At 48.8% G+C, this 25264-nt stretch overlaps 1 protein-coding gene across 2 annotated transcripts in view; it reads right to left on the bottom strand.

The window, feature by feature from the left end:
- Window positions 1–25264, bottom strand: part of LOC119441875 (receptor-type tyrosine-protein phosphatase N2-like) — a 658601-nt gene that overhangs the window by 428872 nt on the left and 204465 nt on the right. For both annotated transcript variants that reach the window (XM_037706513.2, XM_049661681.1), the window contains exons 7-9: window positions 19601–20000; window positions 13998–14182; window positions 10911–11025 (exon numbers count right to left, since the gene is read on the bottom strand). In XM_037706513.2, coding sequence (XP_037562441.2) covers window positions 10911–11025; window positions 13998–14182; window positions 19601–20000 — 700 coding nt within the window. The remainder of the gene's footprint in view (window positions 1–10910; window positions 11026–13997; window positions 14183–19600; window positions 20001–25264) is intronic.

Here is a 25264-nt window from a genome sequence, read left to right on the forward strand (position 1 = left end):
CACATCGGCGACACCAACTCCATCTGCAAGCGACAAAACAATATCTCGATGAGGAGTTCGCATTTCTTCCACATGCGATACTTTCTAGCTTTCGTTAGATATTGAAATCACCTTTCCGAAATGCCTGGAGTGCGTCGCGTATGTAAACATCCTCCAAACGTTCGGGAAAGTGCAGCATCCTCATCTTTACTTCCACCGATTCAGGATTAATCACAACAGATCGCCGAAACTTGCTCAGAAATTCACCGCAAGCGACTAATCTGGCCTTCGCGGACGTCGATTTGCATGTCACCATTCAGACATGGGACATTTAGAATTGTGCTATTAAGCCTCTTTCTCTCAAATCTATAACTTCCCGGAAGGAATTTCTAAAATCTTGAGAACGCTAATGGCGTCCAGTTAGGTCAATCGGTGACGAGCATACCAGTTGGGATACGAGGCAGGATAATACGATAGACAGTATTGCTGGCCTGAGCCTGGCACGTACCTCGGCCAGAGGCAGCTCCACAAACCGTGGAAGATATCTGCCCCTGGCTGTAGACCCCATCCCCAACCCTTCCCATTCTTCGTGGGAGGCCGCTCTTCGAGACACCGGTTCGAACGACCAGCTCTACCTTGTAGACCGGGCCTGTCTGGAGATGTCGGCCAGGGGACTACCGAACATCTAGGGGCCGAACTACCTTCAATTGGACTAAATAAAGGTGACCCATTCTTTTTAGCGGAGGACATCAAAGTGCGACCGTTTGGAACGCCATCTTCGTCTTCCAGGGTACAGCCGCACGCATGCTTCTCTCTTGTTCCAAAGCCAGCCAGATCTTGTCTTGTCTTGTCTCCCAAGCTTTGACTCACACCCACTTCGGGGGATTGGCCAAGAAGCATTCGGTTTCAACTATGTTAATTAGAAACTAAACAAAAAAGTCGCAGTTTCACCCGAAAGGCAAAACATCTATTGTGATAGCAAATTAGTGGACAGCTATGCAAAGTAAGGATAGCAGTTTTATCGTCGAGCGTATAAATTTGTAAACATGGGCACACTCACTAAATTAACAAGCATGGTGTCACGCGCGCACAAGCAAACATGAACGCATCTCACTCGATGACCGCGGGAACTCTGTCAAAACGCTGGAGTGATTCAGCGCGGTAGCAGCAGCAAGCGAATTGAGCTTCATGCCGACGCTCGCATCAACGCGATCTTAGCCGCGAAAACACAGGGAGGGCGGCCTCTACCCCCGCCGCAGATGCCTTTCAACATACATCCGCCCGGCCGGAGCCTTCCAGCCCGGCGAGACCGCGCAGCCGCAGTAAAGCGAGGCCCCTCCACCTCCCTACCCTCCCTCCGAAGCGTATTGTGCGCGACTGGAATCCTGCGCGTTTCCTTTCCTTCCCGCTTCCCGCCCTTGCGTGCGCAAGCCGCGATTGCGGCTCACCGTCGCACGCTTTCACCCGCACACACAGCGATGATTTTATAGCCCGTGGACCTTATACGGAACCTCACGGCGACGACGACGGTGACCGCAGAAATGCGCCAGGAGTGTCCCTATAATTGCTGCCCCAATAAAAATTAAATTTGCGTAGCAGCAACTGGAAAAGTACTATTTAGAATTTTGAGATAAAATAATTTTGACATACAGATCTTTGAAACTCTTGGTGCGTGTGCCCCGTGCCACCTTCTCGTCGTCTTTCCTTCTGACAGGTCGCACTCTGAGGAGCCGTGTTAGACTGCGCTATCTCCGGGACCGACCCACTTTCCTTGGTATTTTCCTCGTAGCACGGTACGTAGATATTGCGCGACGTTGTACAGACTTCAGGATCGCCCAACTTAAATCATGATTTAAGATTTCTTCGCCGAATTACAAATGCAATTCGTCGTTTTGACGTACAGCACAAGATATAGCCACAGGTACGTACGATTGCATAACACGTAATCGTTGATGACGTCAAAATCCAAGTTTCGCTCGCTTACGCTCGTCCGCTACCTATGTATAAAGCAACAATTGCCATGTTGTAAGCTCGCGTTGAACGGCTTCCGTCGAAATCAAGCCGTTGCATCCATACGATCGTCTTCAACGTGGTCGTCGTCGTGCTGCTCTCGTCACAGGCGCGTACGCTCGCAATCCACACTACAACTGAATTGGCACAAACACATTAGTCCACCTAGTATTGCTTTGCGGAGCACCAAAGAATGCCAAATAGCCAGATGACTGCAAAATGATTCCCACAAAATCAATTCCTACAGTGGTGAGATCTGCACAATTTTTCTTTTATGAATTCGGACATGTTAACCCTCCGTCCTCAAGCCTGTCACATGTGTTGTGTAGATAGATGAGGTGTTTTCCCTGTTGCTTGATTTTGTTTTACGCTAGTGTCACGTGGTGCCCCTCGATTGTTTATACGGGGTCGTGTTTCTTCAATAAAAGTTTTAGTTGAGAGTCAGCGCCGTGTTTTCCTTTTTGTATTTCTTCTTGTTGTCGCGTATGTTCGATTAGACAATAAATTAGGATAATAAATCACCAACCCACCTAAACAATGGCCTTGTTGATGTTTGCGAGAACTATTAAGGACTCGACGCCCTCCTATAGTTCAACTGAAGATATCACTGGCAGACATAGCGAAGGCATTCTGCTGACGCAAAAGTTCGTACTCACGTGCTTTCAACCTCGGCGCAAAACACACCAAGCGACTCACCGCGGCCCAATTACTTGAAATCATATATTATACATGCTCACAGTTTCTCGTAGAAAGTGTCACACAAATTAAGTTGCTGAAATTTCTAACATACAAGGAGCAATCTAAACGTCGTGCTTTGGCTGCAAGAATCCACTTTCGAGAATCTACGGCAAGTCATTGCTATAAGCTCATTTAACACCATCATGAGTTGAGTGCTGTTTACATAGCCCGATGCGGGCTTTATACTGCAAGTATGCGAATCCCTCTACTTATCGCTTAAATTAGCACAGCCTATTGCTTTGAACTATATTACATTTTATTTCCTTTATTATCACATTCGAGGTCTGGAGGCACTAAACACTAATCCTTCCGTACTTGGGCATAGAGATAAGATGGTTTGTGGACACTACGTCCCATTGTACGATGAAGAACAGTGAGATTTTCTCTCGTTTGCAAAGAATAACGGCATTTTCTACAATATTACAACACGACGCTATACACAGTATTCCGCTGCCTTGCGGCTGTGCAACGCTTTCAACACGGACAGCGTCTTCCCCTCCATTCCAGCCCTCTCCGAGGCTTCTCGAATACTTCGGGGCTAATATAAGGACAGACACGAGGTAAAAAGAAAAACCGGCACCCAGGGGACCCGGTAGAAAAAATGCGCGGTGTATCGAGTGAACGTTCTCGAAATTATATTCTCAAATATCGCCCGATGCGCGCAGGTCGCCGGAGCGCAATTTCCTGTCGCACTGCGCAACCCATTTTGGCAACTGGGCGGTGACAGCGGAGAGGGGGGAGAGACCGGGCGACCCACTTGCAACCGGAGCGCGCATACATATGCGCATACGATGGTGACAGAACAGTAGAGAGAGAGAGAGAGTCTCGAAAAAGGTACACAATATCGACGAGTGAACGATGACACTTTAAAACGTGAATGTACTATCACTTGCGGCCAGCTAGTTGCTCCTTCTTCCACTCGGGGAGACGCACGCACGCACGCACGCACGCACGCACACACGCACGCACGCACACACACACACACACACACACACACACACACACACACACACACACACACACACACACACACACACACACACACCACACACGCACACACACACACACACACACACACACACACACACACACACAAACATTGTTAATCTACTCCAATACTAGCCAGAGTTCAAGCGAGGAAAGTGATGGAACCAGACGAAATAAAGACAAAAGCGAAGGCTGCAAGACCGATTCGTGGAAAGAGGCGGCGCCAATATGCGTGTATAAGGTTCCACTTAATCTCACTTTGTCCACGCGTGTGCGGCGAGAGACGGAAGCTTCATGCTGTTGCTGCATCCTTTTTTAATTCCTTTCATTTTCTGACTTCTTTATTTCTCACTTCCCCAACTTTCAACCGCTTTTCCCCTTCCCCCCTCCCTTTCTTATTTTTCCGTGATCTTGTCTCCACCCATAAGGCGGACGAGTGGCTTAATATTCACCGAAAGACCCCTCCCGGACGGCCACCTTCTTGAAAATAAGGCCGAGCAAGCTGTGGAACTGGGAGCGAAACAGAAAGAGAGATAAAGGGCAACCGGAGGCTGTGCTGAAAAGGTAGAGAGGAGGATGCGGAGAAATGGCGCGGCTTGTTTTGATTTTCGGGACCTTAGCGGGCAAACATTCGCAAAATTAAGGCAGCCCCTCTCAATTAGTATTTCCATTAGCCACGACCACAGGTCAGCTTACTGCGCCGGCGTCCTTGACAGTGGCGGGCGATATCACAAATTCGTTTACGAGAACTCGTCGTAGCTGTTGGTGCAATAATCTCGCCTTAAGTCGACAGAGTTTCCCTTCCGCAGGGGATGGTGGCTCTGACACGAAGGTCAAATATAAAGTTCGCCTCCCTCTTTCTCACACATATATTTTTTCTTTTTTTTTTTTTCTGAGCACTACAACGAGACCTCGTCCCTCTTCGCCCTCTGCCTCTCCTACTAACTCCGTCGAGTGCGCTGAGATCGAGTTTTGCGGGTTACTCTGCGAATGTTTCGTGTAAAAGGAAGCGTACTCGTGACGACGTGCCGAAGCGCGCATACAGTGCAGGACGTGGGGTTCGGGCTTGTTTATATTGGCACAGTGCGCTGTTTCTACGCGGCTTGAAGAGTGGGGGAAATGAATGCAAAACAAAGTGCTCCGTCCACCTAGCACCACGCGTCCTCCACAAGGACACGGCACGCTTTTAATATGTGAGCAGGGGCTATAGTAACAAGTGACCATAATTTCATCCCCCTTACAGAATATTAGACAAAAAAAAGAAAGAAAAACCGAGGGAAGGTAGGGGGAAAGATCTTAAATACCCGGAAAGTATTACGTCAATTTCGATATTCAGGAAAACAGACTGTGATCAACAATGCAAAGAAAATGAACTAAACGTTACGTAACGTAGTTTTTCTAACAGAAACGTGGTATCGTCACGATTATGACGTCATACGAATCCCGGGATACAACTCATTTTATCTTAATCGCACTTGGCAGCGTGGCGGTGGCGTCGCATTGCTTGCGAAAGAAGGCTGCACATGCGTTCTGCTATCGTTACACTGCTTAAGTAATAGCACCATAGAGATGCTTACTGTCCAAAGTGACCGATTTTCCTTTTCTGTCGTCTAAGCGCTCACTCGAACTTGTATGATTTTTTGGGTTACTTCGAACCCGAATTAACGTTCCTTTCTGATAATTTTTTATCCTACATTGGCGGTGACTTTAATGTTGACATGGCCACCTACAACCTTGCTCAACAGCAAATGCTGGTCACAATTCAAAGTGCTAATTTTAATAATGTCATTAATCGCCCGACGCGCGTGACGGCCCAGTAGTGCCTTGCACAAGACTTGCTTAAGACATACTGGTACCAGCAATAAACCGATAGTTGCAGTACAGCGCCCGTATTTGTTCACTGTGTTATGCACTTGTATCGAAGTGCGCTGCAATATTACATCATAGTGTCTTGCGCCACGTTCGACTGTGTCACCAAATTTTGTCAACGTGGAATTGCGTTCAAATGGCAGAGAAGAAAGAATTTGTGCGAAGAGCGGCGTTATATAGAGCACTCGCATTGACATGCGAGTGCGCTATATAAGCGCCAGACGACCATATCTGCGCTTCTGAGTTAAAGTGATCTCGTACTACGTAAATGTGGTCCGCGCCTCCATACATCAAAAAAGTCACAGGCCTGCGCGGCACACGCAGCACAGTCACAGCGTAAGCTGGTGGAGCGGCTCAAGAGTAGCTCCAATTTGGGCACCGCGCACAACAGGGTCTTCGCGGCAGTCTGTTCGCCTCGTTTTGACGAGAACGATCTGAACTGTCCGCCCGGTTTCGACGGCGAGCTGCGGCTTGTAATGCTCTCTCCACAGCAGTCTGCTGAGCCCGATCAAGCCTTACAACTACAACTTATGTCGGGCGCACCGCGTTTGCAGGCACGTTAACTAGATGGCGCCACCATACTGGCGGAGGCTCGGCAGCTCGGGAGCGCGTTGATTGCGCGCTTCGTCTGAATCGCATATCGTCGTCTGCGCCTGCGGACGCTGCGTTTGCAGGCAACTTACCTAGATGGCACCCCCATACTGGCGGAGGCTCGAGTCGTCTCACCCTGCGTTTGCCTTAGGGTATTTTCCGCGGCCCGATAGCAAGGGCTTGCGTGGCTCCGTAGTAGAGTATCCGGCTCCCACGCAGCGGGCGTGGGTGCAGTCCCGGCGAGAATCGGGTACTTTTTTCGTGTTTCCGGCGATAGCGGTTACGCGGCCGCCAGCGGTGGCATCGTCGCGACCCGAAACGGCTATTGGAATGAGCCCATAACAGCTTACGCTGTAAAACCACGCACTGGGTGGAGGTCGCTCAATACTTAAAGTTGGAATCGCAGCACTCCTACCGGGAAATCACGGGTATGACGACGACGCCCACTAACGATCGCTCACACGTGGCTGCAAACAGTGGGGTATTTAGATAAAAAGCGCGAGCAGCCGTTGCAGGCCTTCGACCACTCAGTATTGATGGCAAACCAAGCAGAGTCCTTAGACATGGACGTGTAATAATAACCACGATACGTTTGAGCCTTGGCGTGATGAGAGTTGTCTTCTTCACGGCGTCAAGAACTAGACAAAGCGTATACGAGCCTATTTGTCAGACTGGTCGCGCAGGGCTAATGCTCTCATCCACACCGAATTCTCAGTCCTATATTGTTACAACAGGGTTTCGTCATCTTATATTTCGAGCTTCTACATGTCTTCATGGTTCAATCTTTTTTGTATGTCTTGGTGGCAAAAACAAGCACTTGTCTTCGCAACTTCCTCAGTCAAAGCCTTTTTTCACCCCCGACATCCTCTAGAAAAGCTTTCATAGTCAGATTTTCTCCGTGTAGCAGCGCCAACACCGCCACCTCCCTGAACACATAACGCCACGTTATCCCGTATATGCCGCCCAACCAGAGTGTTACGCTGAGTGCCTCGCGCTACCGAAACATGGCGCAAGTTCTCGCATTCACGATGCAAGATGAGCTGCTGGACGCCACTTCTCCGAGAGACGAGTCTGTTTCGAGCCGTCTCCCTCTCCTCTGCCCCTCCGTATATCAACTGGGTTCCGGCGCCGCCAAAAACGAGAGAGGAAGTCCGAGCCGGCGCCGCAAAGTATTGCTCCTCGAGGAACAAAGGTTACCGTGCAAAAAAAAAAAAAAAAAAAAACACGTCGTGCTCTGAGCAAACTGGCTGGCCGCGCTGGGAGAATGCCCCGCTCCTCGCGAGGTTGGCGACGCGATAGAGACGAAAGACGCTGGCCAGGACTCTGTGTTGACATCCAAAGTCTTAGGCAAATAGAGTTGCGCGCGCGCACTGCGTTCGGAAGGCGCACCATTGTGAGGACTCGCGTCTAATAAGGGTCTTCTCTCTGTCCAGCGGACATTTAAAATAGGCTCCTCCAGCCGCTTGGCTTGCGCCATAGAATTCTTCTTTCGTGTGTTTTCTTCTTTTTTTTCTCTCTTACTTTCATTTGCATCAGATCGTAATTAGCCACACGTCGCGCTATGGTAACGTTCGTTTAAGTTCTTGCCTTTCTTACTCGTATTCTCATTTCCTTTGCTCCACCGTACGAATCCAGCACACGCTTTTTGAAACCGAATGAGTGACGTCTAAATTGGCCGGTTGTCTTCGGCAGTGACTTGAATGAAAAAAAAATTATAAAATAAATGACGTCGACCAACGCGAGCGCGTGCCCATACGGGATTGGCCACGAGTGAACTGCGTCCCAACGTATGCGTCGTTTAATTAGCGCCTACTCTCTTCCGTCGGCTTATATCTGAGTTGCAATGTAAGCAGTGTTGCGACGTTGGATGATGGGAAATCGTAATTGCGTGGGTGCTATAACCGAATATGTGAGTACTAATCAGTGCGGAGCAGATCAGTGAGGTTACCAGTGCAGTGAACCCGATGTTTCGAACGCACCGGTGCCTCGACGGAGAAATAATTGGCGGGAAAAGATAGTCGAGTTAGCGGTATTCGTAAATATGATTCTTGGTCCAGGGCATCTCTGGCTAGGTGGACAAATACAATATAGGCGTGTTTTTTAAAGGGTTGTTTCCCAAATTCGTTTTTTTTAATGGCAGTCCTAACGTTAAATGAAATCAACACGTATTCAGATCGTAATGAACATAGCTATTACACTTCCGCAGAGCAAGAATAAGTAGACGAGCTACATCGAGGAAATTTATTTTCTTTGTTTTCGCTTAGAAGAGGTACATGCGTAAACTATAATAAGTGATTACATTACAACAAATACGCAGTCAAATTCTGCAGTCTTATTACGCGGTACAACGTACAGCCAACACCACCTAGATAGCACAAGGCCTGTTCACTCCGAGCAATGACGTGATGCTATCTGGCCCGAAATTTCCATTGCCAAGGCTGGCGTGACTAAAGCGGTGACGTCAAAATCACTGTTGCTTACTAGGAAGCATCCCCATTAGGTTCTATGGCAGTCGGGCCACGTAGAATGACGTCATGGAACGGAGTGATCCGGCCTTGCGCTATCTAGGTGGTGTTGATGATACAGCCCCAAGACCACCTGTCTCGAGCGCGTGAGCGGTATGCCAGAGCACGCGCTTGCGCCATGTTGTGGAAGTCGTTGGATCGACACTATTTCGTTCTCAGTACGCGCCGACTCCCTCCCTGGCAGGTCATCCCTCGCGCGGCGCTCTGTGCAGCAAAGACAGCCGCTGTAGTGAGCAATTAACCACTTGATGCAATAAGGTATTTCAGGAAGGAGTGCAAAGAAAACGATGTCGGTTGCAACCGGACGTATAGCCTCGCGAGACTCGCCGGCAAAATGCTGCGCCCGAGCGCCACCTTTCGGGAAACATTAATGTCGCTCAGTGCGTCATTGTTGCAGAGGACAGCGAGAGACAGGTGAACAAAACGACACGCACAGTGAGGCGGAAGACCACGCAAGTGTGAACAACACTGTGTTTCCACGAGTACACTGGGCGTTCAGGGGGTAGGTATCACGGCTCCTCTTGAAGTTCCTGAGTGATTTGCCTTTGGTGGGGGAATGTTTAGAAGGCTCATTTCACGGCGAAGTGTCGGGGCTGGGAGGGCCGGCACGCTATCGTGCGCTAAACAAGGGACTTGTTCGGGGGGACTTGGCGAGCGCTGAGGTCCTTCAGGCGTATGTCAGTATGGTCGGCAACAGGGAGGAGTAAAAGCCAATTGTACAGCCACAAGCCCAACTATATAGCGACGATAAGCCAATCTGACAACGCGTGTTAGACAACGCGGCGGCAGAAGCGAGCGAATTGCCCTTCGTGCTGCGTCTCGCTTCAACGCGAACTAAGCGCTGAGAACACAATGCCAGAGAGTTAGTATACTGAATCTCGAGAAAAAGCTTGGCGAAAAAAAGTGGGAACCCCATAGGCGCTGCCATTATGCTACGAATCATTTTTGTAGCGTAAGGATATTCAAAATATTATGCAAAAGCAAGCACTTACACGTAGCACGTAGGCACGGAAAACGTTTGAAGTTAATTCCGTATATTTTTCAGAAAGATTGGATGGCTATATAAAAAGTTTTGATACGACATTTACGGTGTCTGAGAGGCTGCACTTGCAGGCGCCTTAACTAGATGGCGCTACCATACCGACGGAGCGGAGGCTCGGGATCGCGTTGATTGCGCGCCTCGTCTGAATCGCATCTCGTCGTCTGCGCCTGCGCGCCTGCACAGAGTAGCATCACGGCTACGCTCTTGCGGTTCCCGATTTCAATACATGGGCGCTATGGGGAGCTTTTCCTCTAGAGTAGGTTATATTAACTATATGCACAATGCACACTAAAGTCCCTATAACGTAAAAGTACCGCCATCCACTCTGTCCTCTCCTCTCCTAAAACGCTTATTTTTTTTTCTTCTTTACTTTCTTGCTTGCGAAAGCAAGTCGATGGTGGCGCCCCTCGAAAGCTCCCGTTGAAGCTTTTGAGGCCGGGCGCGCGCCGGCGGCGGCGGCGGCGGCTGCTCATAGTGACTTTCGGTGTGGCTCTGAGGCGGAAAAACAATAAAAAAATATAAAGACGTCAAAGCGCGCGCTATCATCGTCAAATCGGAGACAGAGAAGAGACAGAAGCGGCGTTGTTCAAAGGATCGCGGTACTTTTCAGAAGGTATAGGGGTTTTAAATGCACACGAAGCCATCAGCCCTCGGCACGCCTAGACTCGGTGCCCACCGCAAATGGCTCGCAAGATAAGGTCTGCGCGGCCGCGCCCCGCCGCGCCCTACGCAGCCGCCGCCGAAGTATAGACTCCCTCCCCCATCCCGGCCTGCTGCCTTGCGCGCAATAAAAAAAATAAAGGATCGTCGTCAGACGGCCCGCTGCCTCCAGAAGGTATAGGGCTTTAAATGCCACGAAGCCATTCGGCACGCCTCCCCCACAGCAAATAAGGCCCGCGCCCCGCCGCGCCCTGCAGCCGCGGCCGAAGTGCCCCCTCCCGGCCTCTGCTGCTTTGCGCGCGATGGCGGCCCGCTCAGTCTCGCCCCCTTCTAGCGTCGCACGCGTTTCACTCGCACCCGCCGCATACGGCATGCGGCCGCGATGTTATCGCACTTGGTCTTTATACAGAACATCACGGCGATGCCGACGACGACGGCGGAAATGCGTCTGAAGTGTCCCTATAACTGCCATCACAATAAAATAAATAAAATATGGTGCGAGCACTCACCGACTTCCTTGAGGTGGTCCAGCACGGCGTCCTCCTGTCCGACGTCGTCCTGAGTCCCGAAGCGCAGCTTGTTGCGCTGCTGCTGCGCCATCATTATTCGGCGGACGTTCTCCACCTGCAAGGCAAGCCCGCGAGTTAGACGAACGTACTCTTACTGACGTGAATTAACGTTTAGTGTGAGGCTAAATCAAGAGACGCGCCATCGCCGTGCTAGATACCCGCAACTTTAGGTAAGCTTGCTTAAGTTCCCGCTGAAACCGCAACATCAATTTTCGGTCCCGTCAATTACTGTTGACGACCTGGACAAGTTCGAGCTTTTGGCGCCGCCTGTACTGGCCGCATTGCTTTGGTTGAGGCGTAGATTTAAATTGGTCAAGAAATATTTTAAGTATAGGACTAAAAGTATAGGCCTCAAATAGAAGGGGATAACTACATTTATTTGGAGCACCTCGCATGTAAACCGAACATTAGGAACACGTGAACACGGCGCAGAACGCGCGTTTGTTCTCCGCCGTGCGTTCACTCCCCGTGAAAGCGCGCGTCCCTTGCGCCATTTCACTCGCGCATACAGCGTCCGGCGCGCGGCGACGATTTCATCGCCATTGACGTCATACGGAATCTCACGGCGACGGCGACGACGACGCCGACGGCAGAAATCCTCTTTGGAGTGTCCATATAACTGCTATCGCAATAATATCTAGGGACCTTATATACACCGACACGCGGCTTAGAACGCCCTTATCAATTTCTCGCGGGCAAGTCAGCGCGTTGAAACGCCTGGCGCGTTTCAACTCCATTCGCCGACACGACACCGCGCGCGAAGCAAATATCCAACACGGTCGCCGTCCCGGAAATCGTGCGCCATTCGCTGCAGCGGACCGTGAGTTCACGAAGCAAACATGCAGCAGCTTATGTGAAAACACGTTTCACTTTCGAGTTCTAGCAATTCCTATGAGAGAGGGATCAACGATATTTTTCTTTTTCGTATCGGTGGCAAACGTGGCATAAGCTGAGTTCACTCACATCCATTAGTGATACCCACATTCGGGTAAGCGCTGCTTTTCAAGCTGTCACAACTATATCTGTGGTTTATGGGCACGTTTCGGCACGACCGTACTGTAGAACATTGTCACTTTGCTATACACCAAGCTAAAACGTTTTCAATAGCCTCAAATAGAAGGGGACAGCTACATTTATTTGGAGCACCTCGCATGTAAACCGAACATTAGGAACACGTGATATCTCTTACTCAATCTCTCTTCGTGGCGACTGAAATTTACAACATTTGCCGGTCTTCCTATACTGCGTACGAAAAATTAGATAGCTGCAACATCCAACTTTTCTAATGGCAGGATAAACTTGTCAACACTACCGAGCTAGTACGTTGCAGCCAGCTCCGGTGATCCTGAACAGCTAATTACCAAAGCCGTACTAAATGCATACAACTGTTCCAATTTTCTTCTTTGCCCGTCCGTAGTCATCAGACGGCCAAAATAAAGCCCCTGTGACGGCTCACAGAAAATGAATTTCTCACAAACTTCAGCAACAAAACATACATTCCCGGAAGGAAAAGAAACAAAACAGCGAACAAGCGTGGCTATGAAACATCCACTCGAGCGACGCTGTCAATGCGCTTTCCATAACGACGCTAAACGCACTTAGAGTTCCGAACGATTCAGCGGAGCGTTGTCTTCTCTCTTTATCGTTTTTATGCGCTCGCACAGCCGGAGTCTACATAAGTACGCACATTACGCGGATTCCAAGTCGGTTCAGCGAATTCCCTAATCGGATCACTGAAAAGCACTGAAGGGAAGTGGTAAGCAAGAGACACTCCATCTTCCTCCTGCTAAAGCGATTCCGAATTGTCCTTTACGCACCCGTCTTTTCAGGGATCACTTCAGTCTCTTCTAGTATTCACTGTATAACGCATTTGAATTGATAGCTATGAAGAATGATGGCACTCTCTTTAGCGGAAGCAAACCATTGGTACCCTGAAGACACCGTATCCTTGATTCTTGAATGGGGATTACACTCTCACACTCACATTGCCATACTTCACAAAGGTTAAAAGCACACGCGTGCGAAAGAAAGCGCCCCTTGTCAAGAGCACCGTCGACGAAAGAAAGGAGATAAGATAATGAATATTTTTTATCGGTTTATGTAACAAGCTTGACGTCTTTGTCAGTGGTAGGTCACCCGGGAGCTTTTCGTTTTTGAGGTCACTAAAACCCTTCTCGTTTTCAGTGTATTACAACATTGTGCGCCCTCCATTGTTTAGGCCCTCGAGGAGGGAAAAAAGCTGTCTCAAACGCGTTATGTGTTATAGATCTCAATTTTGGTTGAAGGCGTTGTTCACTTTGTAATTACTCAGCTAGAGAGATTATTTTGAACAGTTAATTAGCTTATATTCACGCCTTCAGGTCACAACTGAACAGGCCTGGTAGGTGCGTACGCGAGCTGGGGAAGGAAGGAAGGAAGGAAGGAATGATTTAGTGAGAGAGTAAGAAAGGCAGTCAGTGAGTAAGTCGTGAGTAAGTAAGGAAGGCAGTGAGAGAGTGAGTAAGTGAGCAACAGAGTGAAAGAGCAAAATAAAAAAAGAGCGAGTGAGAAAGTGAGTGAGAGAGCAATAGACCGAGAGGGTAAGAAAAGGTGTAAGTGAGTGACAAAGTCAGTAAGAAATGGAGCGAGTGAGACAGTAAGAGAGTGAGTAGGAAAAAGAGTGAGTGAGTGAGAGTGAGTGAGTGAGTGAGTGAGAAAGGGAGTGAGTGAGTGAGTGAGTGAGTGAGTGAGTGAGTGAGTGAGTGAGTGAGTGAGTGAGTGAGTGAGAAAGGGAGTGAGTGAGTGAGCGAGTGAGCAAGTGAGCGAGTCAGTGAGATGGAGTGAGTGAGACAGTGAGGAACATGCTCAGGTCGTGTTAAGGAAAACTGCAAAGTAGATTCAAAGCGACAGCACTGACAGCCATATTTTTGTAGAAGTCGGCACACAAAACTCCTAATGACTTGTGAAGCTGGTTAATCAAGAGTCATTCGCTTTGTCCCCATTGCTGCTCAAACCACGCGTGTGTTGAGAATAGGCAAACGCGCTCACGTTTTCCAGCGAGGTCTCTGATGAATCGGGCTCGTGGTAGAAGTAGGTCGGTCCCGGCTTTTTGGTGTCGTAGCGCATGGGACGCCGGAACGCCGGGTCTTGGCGCACACCGATGTCGAGGAGCTCATCGCCTTCGTAAGCTCCCGTAGGATAGAGCGTCTCTTTCGGGAACTCCATCCAACCGTCTAGACGGACATATTAAAAAGAATCCAAGTGGGGCAGAAAGAAATTAATGCAAAGAAAAACATTTTAACGCATGCACATTTGATAGAAAATACACAAATGCACACACTTCACGCTGCCTTTATTTGGTCAGGCATAGCACTCTATTAGGTAAAAAACGAAAGCTAGCATCACGAATTATGTACAAGTACTAACAAACGTCTTGGAATAACGACAAAAGCAAGTAAACCCATCTGAGAACAGCACATAAATGAGGAAACCTTAAATTAAATAAAAACGGCGCGAAGGTACAGACGATATAGTAAATTTAGTGCTAATAAAGGGATGAAATCACATTACGTTTTACCACATACATCAAAGCTGTAAGCGTGCTGCTTCTCTCTCTTAGATTGCTCTGCTACTGATAGCGCCAGGCTCCCTTTGAACAATATTAGTGCGATTTATTCTCATCTTTGGCACTACAAATAAAATTTCCATTTCTTTCTTTCAGTTTGTACAGTCTGTCTTCGCGTCAATCCAGCAAACAAGTAAATATCATGTCAGTGGCATTTAACCTCAGCTTATCTATCGATAATGTCGTTTCGTTGTGCTTCCAATCGTGAATGACAAGAAGAGTTGTAGTTTCACCCATAACGCAAAGCAGTCGCGAGGTAGTTAGATTTGACGTTAGCCTTGCACTGTTTTGTCTGGTATCGGTCTGAGTAAACATTTGCAAAGCACGCAAGCATCCTGACCTCGAGAACTAGAACAATGCTTTATTTAATGTTGACTTTGGTTTATGTCGCCTTCGTTTCTGGAAGTGGCGTTCCGCGGTTTGGTTTGGACACCCACTGCCTTTTTCTTCTCTTTGCTATCCTGCTCTCCCCTTCTTACAGATGGCTTCATAAAACATAATTCGGTTAGGTGCTAGCTTATAGATCGGCTGCAGAGCATAACGCCAGCCAATCTTAGCCCGTAAGCCGTGATATCTCTCAAAGACCAATATTAATTTATGTTGTGGCATCGGCAGAGGCGTGATGCCAAGTGCAATAAGTATCGCACTGTTTCATGGAGCATTGGTTGGAGTAAACAATAGCAGCTGCGCGAGGAGCGCCCAGTTGGTGTAGTGTCGAGACACGGCATTCTTGTTCATTCCTTTTCTGCCCTGCTTTTCTCACTTTACTGCTTGCTTCGTTTGAATTATTTCCCATCGGTGCTCGTTTACAACTGCAGAGCGTAGCGTCAGCCATCCGCGACCCTACTAAGCAGAAGCATCGGCGGAGTAGCTGAGAGAGATAGAGAGAGAGCGAGAAGTTTAATGATACCAAATGCAGAGAGGTAGGCTTGAGGTATATTCCTCTAGCCAGCTACTCAGCATTAGGGGAAGGAGAAGAGGGAAGAAAGAGGGAGGGAACAGGCGCATGATGGGTGAGAGGCAAAACCTCCGACTGCCACTTTGTTGGACAGAAGTCCTAATGTACGCGGAGCACTGCGAAATATTTCCCCTAAATACTTATCGTTAAGCCCTTTCAGGTTCCTGCGACGGTCAGCGGCGGACAACGGCGCCAGCGGCGGACATAAAAACTGCCCATGACAGCTATCGCTGTAAGAATAAACGTTCCGTAACCATTACTGCTCCCTGCCAAAGGGAGATATGAGCAAACTCTTACATACTGGTGCCCGGGTACGTATCCGCGTGACGAGATCGTAGACAGCAGCTCCTCATTCATTAGCCCGTTGCGTCTGCAGCACAATTACTATAGTTGCCTCGTTTCGTAATCCTCTCAGATGCGTCGTAGGTGGGGATTTCCCGGTGTCAGGGGCATCCGTGATATACCATCAGAAGCCTATTTCGGCTGCTAAGCTCTATCAGGCTGCTTGTAGCATTAGCGAGGAAGGAAGCAGGCGAAATGACGCAAGCGCTGAAGCCTGTGGTCTCGTTGGTGACAAATGGTGCCAGACAGAAGTCACAGCCTTGCTTTGGTGATTATCGCATTAAGCTTCGGTTCCGTAAAAATGGCTCGCTTTAGCGCAGAAGCGTTTTGGTGTTGCAGTCGCTTCCTGCGCGCGCGTGAATTGCCTTTTATTGCGATAGCAATTATATGGACACTTCAACCGGATTTCTGCCGTCGTCGTCGCCGTCGTCGTCGCCGTCGCCGTCGCCGTGAGGTTCCCTATAGATAAAATCTTCGCCGCGCGCCGTATGCCCGAGCGGAAGCGTGCGGGGACGCGCGCTATCACGGAGAGCGAACGCACTCAAACTCCCACGCGCAAGCAAGGAAGCCGGAAGCCAGCGCCGGAGGGAGCGAGGGGGGGGGGGCGCACTTCTCCTCTGCCAACAACCGCGCTCGTCTCGCCCGCACGGTCTCTTATCTCCCCACGGCTCTGACCTTTCTGCGCCGTGAATTCGCCGCTCAGTTTCCGTTGAAGCGATAGACCGCATGTACCTTCGCCGCTGCGGCGTATATATGCGCTTGCTGCCAGCGTTTTGACAGTCGTCTGCAGTCATTCAGTGTGATCTATTCACGTTTGTTTGTGCGCGCTCACACCACGCTTGTTCATTCAGTTAGTAATAGTCGGGCCACATTTTCCAACGCACGCTACACATGCAATGCTGCCCGGATCGGCAGTGCAGCGCTACAGGTATGTCCTTTCGCACCCGCTGCCCACGGGAAGCGCTTCTCATCAACACCACCGTTTCACACGCGCCTTCTCGTGGTCATCGAGTCCCTCTTCATGTCGGTCTACTTACGCCGCAGCACATCTGCTTACTTAATCAGCTCATGTTTACTACAATTCATATTGCTACCAAAGCCGCTCACCTTACTTCGTATGACATCGCTGTGTTGCTATCGCATTCATTGCTTCGCCCTTAGGGCGAAACTGTGACATTTTTTTAAGATATTCTGACGAAAGGCTGCATGTTGAGGACGTTCTGCCGAGGCCATAGCGAAACTCCGCATCATCCTGCTGAGAAGATTGAATGTGTCTTACTTAAAATCTTAAGCAACATTAGCACGTCATTGATCGCGTGTATGAGCCAGCCGTACTTGCATTTCTACGCATTCACCTCCAACTTTCTTTTTTGTCTTGATCGTTCCGTCTCATACAACCCTATGTTTCTGCTTCTGGCACAAACATTTCTAACTTCGTCGTCTCGAGCTACCCAGAGACGTAGACACGTCTCTCACATGGCGCACTTCTTTCTTTTGATTTTTTTCCTTTCGTTACATGAGGCTGCTCATGAAAATTTCTATAAGGCGGCCACTTTCCAAATGTCTACGCAACGACCGACGAACTACCTCAGATCGATGAGACGCTGTAGTTGAGAGTTCTGGAACCATTCTTGCTACCTGTGATATTTTAAACCTGCTCTTAATTGGGCATAGAAATACTTTCTTGCGCTGCCCATTAGTGGAGTATGACTGCCACGGCTGGAAACAACAAACTGCATGTAACCACGAAGCCGTAGACGCTGAGTGACCGGGTTCCACGGTTTACCACCTAAAACGTTTCGGCATGAGATATCACAGTTCACGAGCCGCTGCCACCTGAGTCTTTACACTTTCAGTCATTGTGTGCACATTTGTGAATGCAAGTCGCTTATGCCAGTTCTGTCCAATAGGGGCCAGAAAGAAAAAAAGAAAACACGGACATTAGTTAGGCTGAGGGTAAGTTGAGCCCTGTTCTTACCCACTTTAGCTATATTTCATAGCAATAAATATTGCCGAGTATTGGTAATAACGACCAATTTGCTGAAGCCATCATCATGTCTGCCGAGATGTTCGACGTGCCGCTTTCTGTTAGCACCGGTGTTTTCTAGATACTTCAGGTGCATTTGCGCCATCATCGTCTCCATAGCTAACGCCGTGATGTACCGTATAAAGTTCAAGTGCAATAACATCGTGGTCACGTGCCGTATGCTCTGGGTGCGAGGGTGAGCCAAGGATGGTGACTCAATCTCGCGCGCGCCGAACGCTGCCGCGCGGACCCTATCTTGAAGGCCATCTGCGGTAGTTACCGAATATAGGTGCGTCAAGGGCTGATGGCTTCACGTGCAGTGCGTTCTCAGCGCATAGTTCGCGTTTAAGCGAGATGCAGCACGAAGGGCAATTCTCTCGCTGCTGCTTCCGCTCTTCGTCACGCCAGCGTTTTGACAGCGAGTGTCCCCGGTCATCAAGTGAGGTGCGTTCATGTTTGCCTGCGCACGCGTGAGACCATGCTAGTTGATTTACTTAGTAAGCGAATGTTTACACATTTATGCGGCCGACAAAGCTACTATCCTTACTTCGTATAGCTGTCTAATAATTTGGCATCGCAATTGACGCTTCGTCTTTCGGAGGAAACTGCGAGATTATTTTCATTCTAATACACGCAGAGAAATAATTAACTGGTACGTGTGCTTTGAGCAAGTAATTGAATTCTCGTCTTGGAAAAAATAAAAAAAAACATGGAGAAACTGATAACTCCGCAATTACGAGAACGCACTAGAAACTATAAAAAAAATTCACCATCTTGACTTTTTTTTTAGTGCAGTCTAAGGCACCTCGGCGTTAACTGACGTAGCGTACGTTGCTGCAGCGTATATATATATATATATATATATATATATATATATATATATATATATATATATATATACAAGGAGACTGCCACACCGAACAGTAACAAACCCAAGGCACCCAGGATGCACGTTCGTATATAAGCTGTGAGTCAGCGCTCGCGTCTTCTATGTCTCGTCGACGTCTGCGTATTTTCGCGCTGCAACCTGACCAACTCGCCCAAATATCTATCCTGTTGCAAGTGTTACAGACTAGCCGAGTTGGTTTAGTAGCATGCTTGCTGACAGACAGCGCAGCAATTCACACACAGAAGAAGAAGCACATGCACGCAAGAGAGCGCAAACTTGCAACTTCACGATTTATTTCCAGGCCTATGGAATAAATACGAGAAAACGAGTAAATGATGAAACGCAAATGGCGCATCGCCGCCTATACCGTGCCCGCACAACGCAGAACAAATTTTCTTCTTCGTCCTGTGTTTTTCTTTATTATTATTATTATTATTATTATTATTATTATTATTATTATTATTATTATTATTATTATTATTATTATTATTATTATTATTATTATTATGACGACATGAGGAAGTCAATTTTCTTCCGGTTTAAGGAAACCGACGGCCATGCTACTTAGACGTGATAGGCAATCTGTGGTTCATTGTTTCTTTTTTATTGTCGTTCCGTATTTATTCCATACGCCTGGCAATAACTCGTTCAGTTGCAAGTTAGAGCTCTGTGTGTGCCCGGGCACCATCGTCTGTGTCGTGTAGATTATTGCGCTATCAGCAAGTATCGCGCTGAAAAAAAAACTTACGTAACGTTGACGCACTAACAGTCCGTCATAGTTCGCCACCTAAAGGGGCTAAAATGCGCTCACCGAGCCTGAGTGCGTCCTCGTGGCTGTCGGTCCAGCCGTGCGGCTTGGACTCCCACGGAGCCGGTGGCCTGTCCAGCGCAGCGGACGAAGAAGACGCGTCGGTGCCCGAGGCGGCGATGCCGGCCGAGCTGCTGCCGCCGCCGCCATTCCGTGACGAAGTAGCGGAGGAGGAGTCATCCGACGACGTCGCCTCGTCCAGCGCACGACTCAGTTCGCGGCCTTCCGCGTCAGGCAACGCCGAAGCGGCCGGGGCGGTGGCCGCTTGAGCCGGCTCCCCGACGGTCTCCGCTGGGGCGCGTGCTTCGTCTCCTCGACGAAGCGGTACCCACTTGATGCCTTCTTCGGTGAAGATTGGCCGCTGGTTTAGATCGGACGACAGCTCTGTCTCCACGACGGGAACCTGCGCGAGGCATAACGTTTCAGCACTGAAATTCAAAAAAAAAAAAAAAAAGCAAAGAGGTGAAATGTGGGGAAGGGCACCCCACGGGCGTCAAGTTCGTTACCCTACACTGGACGTAAGGAGAATGGCGAATCAGAAGATAAAAAAGGGGGAAGACTAACACTGCGCGCACAAAATGCGGGGCCCAGCAGGACTGCAAATGATCGCCGAGGCTGACGTACTTTAGAAACTCCAGTAGGGCACGAATGACTTTCTGTGCCAGTGACGGATGTGGACTGGGTCCAATAATTTTCGTTTCAAAAAATGTTCCGTAGTCGAGCCACCTTAGTGCGGTCTCTAGAGGGATGCACTGGACGTCGTAGAGACAGACAGGGTTATAGAAAATCAGGGAGGTTAATTAGAGATAGTTTCTGGTTAGATATACTGCACGGGAGATGGGTCAAGAGGATATAAGTAAGCGAAGAGCCCAAACGAAGTCGACCGCGTAGGCAATTAAGCAGCAGCGGACAGCGTTCTCAAAGCCTGTTATGCAGGCCCGAAGACACCAAGAATTTCGGCAGCGCGGATATAGCCTTTTACGTGGATCTATTTGAGGAGCACTGGCGAAGAACTTTTCGTTAGGACAGTGGTCAGTTGGCCTATCTATCCAGCACTGCGCACATCACTTACCTCGCGGAGCGATAGCGAAATACATACCCAAATACCCCCATCGAAATGCAGCCACCGCGGCCGGGATTCGATCCCGCGACCTCGTGCATAGTAGGAGTAACGCCACAGCACTCTACGCCACCACGGCGGCCACTAAAAGACGTCTTGACGACAATCGACCCTTCTGAATTTTGGCACTTGTTCGTGACACGATCATCGAGTGACACTCTTGTTTCTTGCGCAGCACTTGCGGTTCACCTCCTGAGAGGACCGGGGACGAAATTCAAGATAAATCAGAAGAAAAATAGAAATAGCATAGTACAGTACAAAATTCATGAGCTTCATTGTAGATATTATATCGCAGCATACGTTTAGTTACAAGTTGAGTTAATGGAGTGTCTGGAATAATTAGAATTAATTAGAAACCACTGATTACCGCACACCAAAGCACAGAACACGAACGCCGAGGTGCGAGTGCCACTAATAGACACCTAAGTCAAAGATTAGGATCGCCTACGGTCTTTTTTTCTTCTTTTTTTTTTGTCCAGCGGCTGAAGTTCAGTCATCAGACGGTTGTGCATCGCGTTGTTTCCGGGTTCTGCTTGCGTTATTTCCCAGATTCTCAAATTCATCATCTCAATTAGCAGACCTGAGGGTCATAATTTACTTCGTCGTGTAGTCTGAACGACAAGCAAATCAAACAAACAAGCGGCTCGTCCTTTTTTTTTCTGTAATGCGTTGGTTAAGCATTAAGAATGTCAAAGTGTAAAAAAAAAAAGGCGTACGTGGGTGAAGTGTGGAAAGGCGGCCACGTGGTCGAGATAGAGAGAAGATGGAAGAGCTTAGAAGAACTCTGCTCCTCGAAAAGGCAGGATGTGCGTCGAGTTAGTTCCTGAACAACACTTTTGCGATGTACTGAACGCGTTTTAAATCATGGATCCGGCAACTCAAAGAGCTGCGACGTTATGTTAAGGCATTTCTCTCTCATTAGCCGCTGAATTGCCACTGAATATTTATAGCGTCATCAGTCAAAGAGGAAAACAAGTACAGCGGGAATGTTTATCCTGGCCCTTATTTTGAATATATATATATATATATATATATATATATATATATATATATATAGCTGGAATACTTTGGAGTTGCTACTTTTTTGGTCGCTCTAAGAATTAACAGCCACCTGCTGTTCAAGGAGGAATAGTCCTTTATTATTTATCTATTGCTCTAGAAAATTTTGCGTGTGGCCATGCTCTAAGAGCTTGACCGCATACAAATACGTACTTTTTTCGACATGGAAACGGCGCTAAAGACAAAAAAAAATTACGCAACAGCCACACATGAGGAGCATAATAAGTACAGAATAAAGAGCCTCTCTTGTATTGCTTGTACCAGTGCTGCCATTTTAGCCATTTTGCCACGAGTCTTATCAATTTTTGTTTCTGTTTTGACAAAAGGTTTCACTATTCAGCGACTGGCGATATTTTGTAGCAACGTGAAAGGAGAGCTGGCCACAATTTAGCGATTTCCCAAGTTCGGAAAGTTGCTTTGAAAGTAGCCTTCTAGAGCGCATTTCATTATTCAAAGGCCACACGTAAGCGGCCCAAATTTCCTGTACGACACGTGGGCTCTGTGAACACGATAAAGCAATGGTTGCCGTCAATTCGGTGATCTTCACATTGTGCGTCACAGCACGGTGACCTTCACAGCTTTGATTGCCTGTGAAGTTGCTTACTCCGCAAAAGGCATCGTTGTACAGAAATGCACGCTTTACAGGCGCAGAGCTGGGAGTATTCAAATAAAACTGGACGCATTCCATGGAAGTCACCATAAAAAGGTTACACCGACAATGAGACGGCGTAACAGTGTTGGGAATATCTTTAGAGATGTCTAGAACAACGTGCGGTGTGTTGCTGTTGAGCTTGTTTTCTTTCAGACCAACTCGAACACTTTGAAACTACGAGGAATCCGTTAACTGTAGACATGATTGAAAGGTTCTGCTACAGTAATGAACGCAGGGTCTTACAAAACCTGGACTAAAATACGAGAGGCGATAGAGCTCAAACTAATGTGCTTCGTACGTCTACACTGGCATTTAGACAATGAATGTCACATTAAAAAAAAACAGCACAAACTTTAACGTTGTTTGAATAAGCAGACCCAAACAAACGTCTGACAGTGTTTATTGATTCAACACAGCTTTATATCATTAGCAAAAATACAAATAATAATATTTACGGTTAAAGCGTTACCAAAATTCGCATGGCAACATTTTTAAAGAGCCCACGCATTTACGTTCTCTTGTCCAAACAAGGCCAAACAAGGGCTCATTTGCCTTTGCTGCCGCTGCGTGCGGAAACTTACACTTCACGGAAATGCTTGAAACTTGCGCGAACCGGCCCACTATTTTCGAGCAGCCTCACAAAGCCAGCGGCGCGCGTACGACGATGAAGCGTCGTACGCTATATAAGAAGAAAGGAAGAAAAGAAACAAATAGTGCAGGACTGGAGAAACGTAACCTGGCATAGAAACCCTAGAGGTGGGAGAACGCAGTAGCGAACGAAAGCGTAGCTTTACTCTTTTTTCTCTCTCTCTCTCTCTTGCAGCAAGCACGCATCACTGAGTTCCGCGTCGCTGAACACAAAAACGGGCCCGTCCGCCAGGCAACACCCCCCCAACTCTTCGAGAACGCACACAATACAACGAAGTGCGCGCGCGTTCGCAGCCAGAGGGAGAAGAGATGCGGCAGCGGTACAGGCCGCCGATTCCGCTTATTGTCTTTTTCCGCGACAGGTGACAACAGTGCTCCGAATTCCAAATACAACGGCCCGAGAAACACGGGTGCGAGAGTAGAACGAGGAGGAGGAGAGAAAGAGAGAGAGAGAAGTTTCTTGCGTGTTTACGTGTATTGAGGGAGGGAACGTAGCTGGTGGCATCGGAGCCGACGAGCTGGCAGAAGCCAGCATGCTGACAAGCGAGCCGACAAGCCGGAGTGAAAGCCAGGAGCTTGCCAGGAGGCTCCCTTTCCCCTTCTCGGTCTAGCTGCTTTTCCGCGTCTCTACTCGCGCGGCGTTTCACACGCCGCCAGTTTGCAAACGACCCATGCATATACGCACGCGCATGTGCGCTCTCGCCAACTTTTTTTGCGAGCCGCGGTGTGCGATCGCGGCAACGGAAACAGAAAGGAGTCGACGCACGCCCGCCGCTGGCCAGAGCACGGCGGTTCCTCATCTCTGCCAGAGAAGAAACAACGACTCCCCGCACGTACGGCATAAACGTACGGATGCCGCGACGGCTGCAGAAGGTTCCGTTCCTGCGAGGCATCGGTGGGTGGCGGAGACAAAAGTCGTCCTCCCCCTTTCCTTTCCTTTCCTGCCTCGCTCGCTGCCTCGCCGTGGCACTGCGGGTTTCCATGGTGACGCGGCTAATGCGCGTCGTCCAGGTATGCATAAGTGGCCCTGTCGGCCCGGCACGAGGCTCGCCGCTGCGTGTCGTCCGTCTCTCTCGTTGAACGCACGCAGACAAACGCGCACACACACGTCCACAACGAGCTGGGAGGCCCATTGTTCGCACTCGGCAGCCCGCACACGCATGGCAGATGCGGTCTGGAAGAACACGGCCGAGCCCGATTGGAGGCGTCTCCTGCTCCTCGCCGGTCGCCCGAGCTTTAGAAATACCGAACCGTCCCGGAGCTCCGCGAGGCGCCTTTTTAGTCGGAATCAGCGTTCCACCGTGTTTCGTTTTTGTTGTTTGTGCTTTCTTTTACCTCCTTGGGATCCGTTGCCGCGAGCTCGTTGCGCGGCAATCCTAACGAAGCGGTCACGCTACGCGTGATCCCGGATATACGTGTACGAAATGCAGCCACGCCGAGAGAGTGTCAACGACGAGTGCGCAAATGCAAATCTGGCGCCAAGCGACACGTGCGGTCACGCATTAAAGGAGCTCTCTTCCCCTGCTTTAAGTTTAGACATCCTTCTTAACGCACCACCGTGTGCGAATCTAACGCACCACCGTGTGCGAATCTACCACACGGTGTTGCGTTACAGTACACTGTCTTGCATCTGGATTCTCATTTCTGCCTAACTGTAAAGGCAGTAGCAGAAGTTTTTTTTTTCGAATGTAATTTAATAAGGCCACGGCCGAATAACTAAGAAGGAGCAAATGCACCATTAGGTGGCGATGAGGCTTGGCCGACCATGGAATCGATGGTTATTTCATAGAATTCCTGCACAAGATCATGGAATAATCACATGCGGGTGTAGGATTATCCTATTAATTATGTAAGAGGAGGGGGGGGGGGGGGTGACGAAAGAGATCTATTTTATGGCAGCGTTTTTTCTCCATTACTATACCTCCTTCAAGTGAACTTATTCGGTAGCTGAAAAGCCACCGAACCAGTCTAGTGAGTCACTTGATTATCATCAGAACTCAAGGAATGGGATGCTAGTGGATGGGACAGTGGTACAGCTGTAGCATTTAATTTCTCCGACCTAAGGCAAACGTTCGTAGTTAAAGGTATTTCCCAGCTGTAATTTTTTTTTTTACCAAATACCGCAGGCCCTTTGGCGGGCCTAAGTAGGAGGGGCGTAAGGATAACATACTGCACAATATGAATTCAG

Source organism: Dermacentor silvarum, chromosome 2 (genome assembly GCF_013339745.2).
Source record: "Dermacentor silvarum isolate Dsil-2018 chromosome 2, BIME_Dsil_1.4, whole genome shotgun sequence".
Classification (NCBI taxonomy): Eukaryota; Metazoa; Arthropoda; class Arachnida; order Ixodida; family Ixodidae; genus Dermacentor; species Dermacentor silvarum.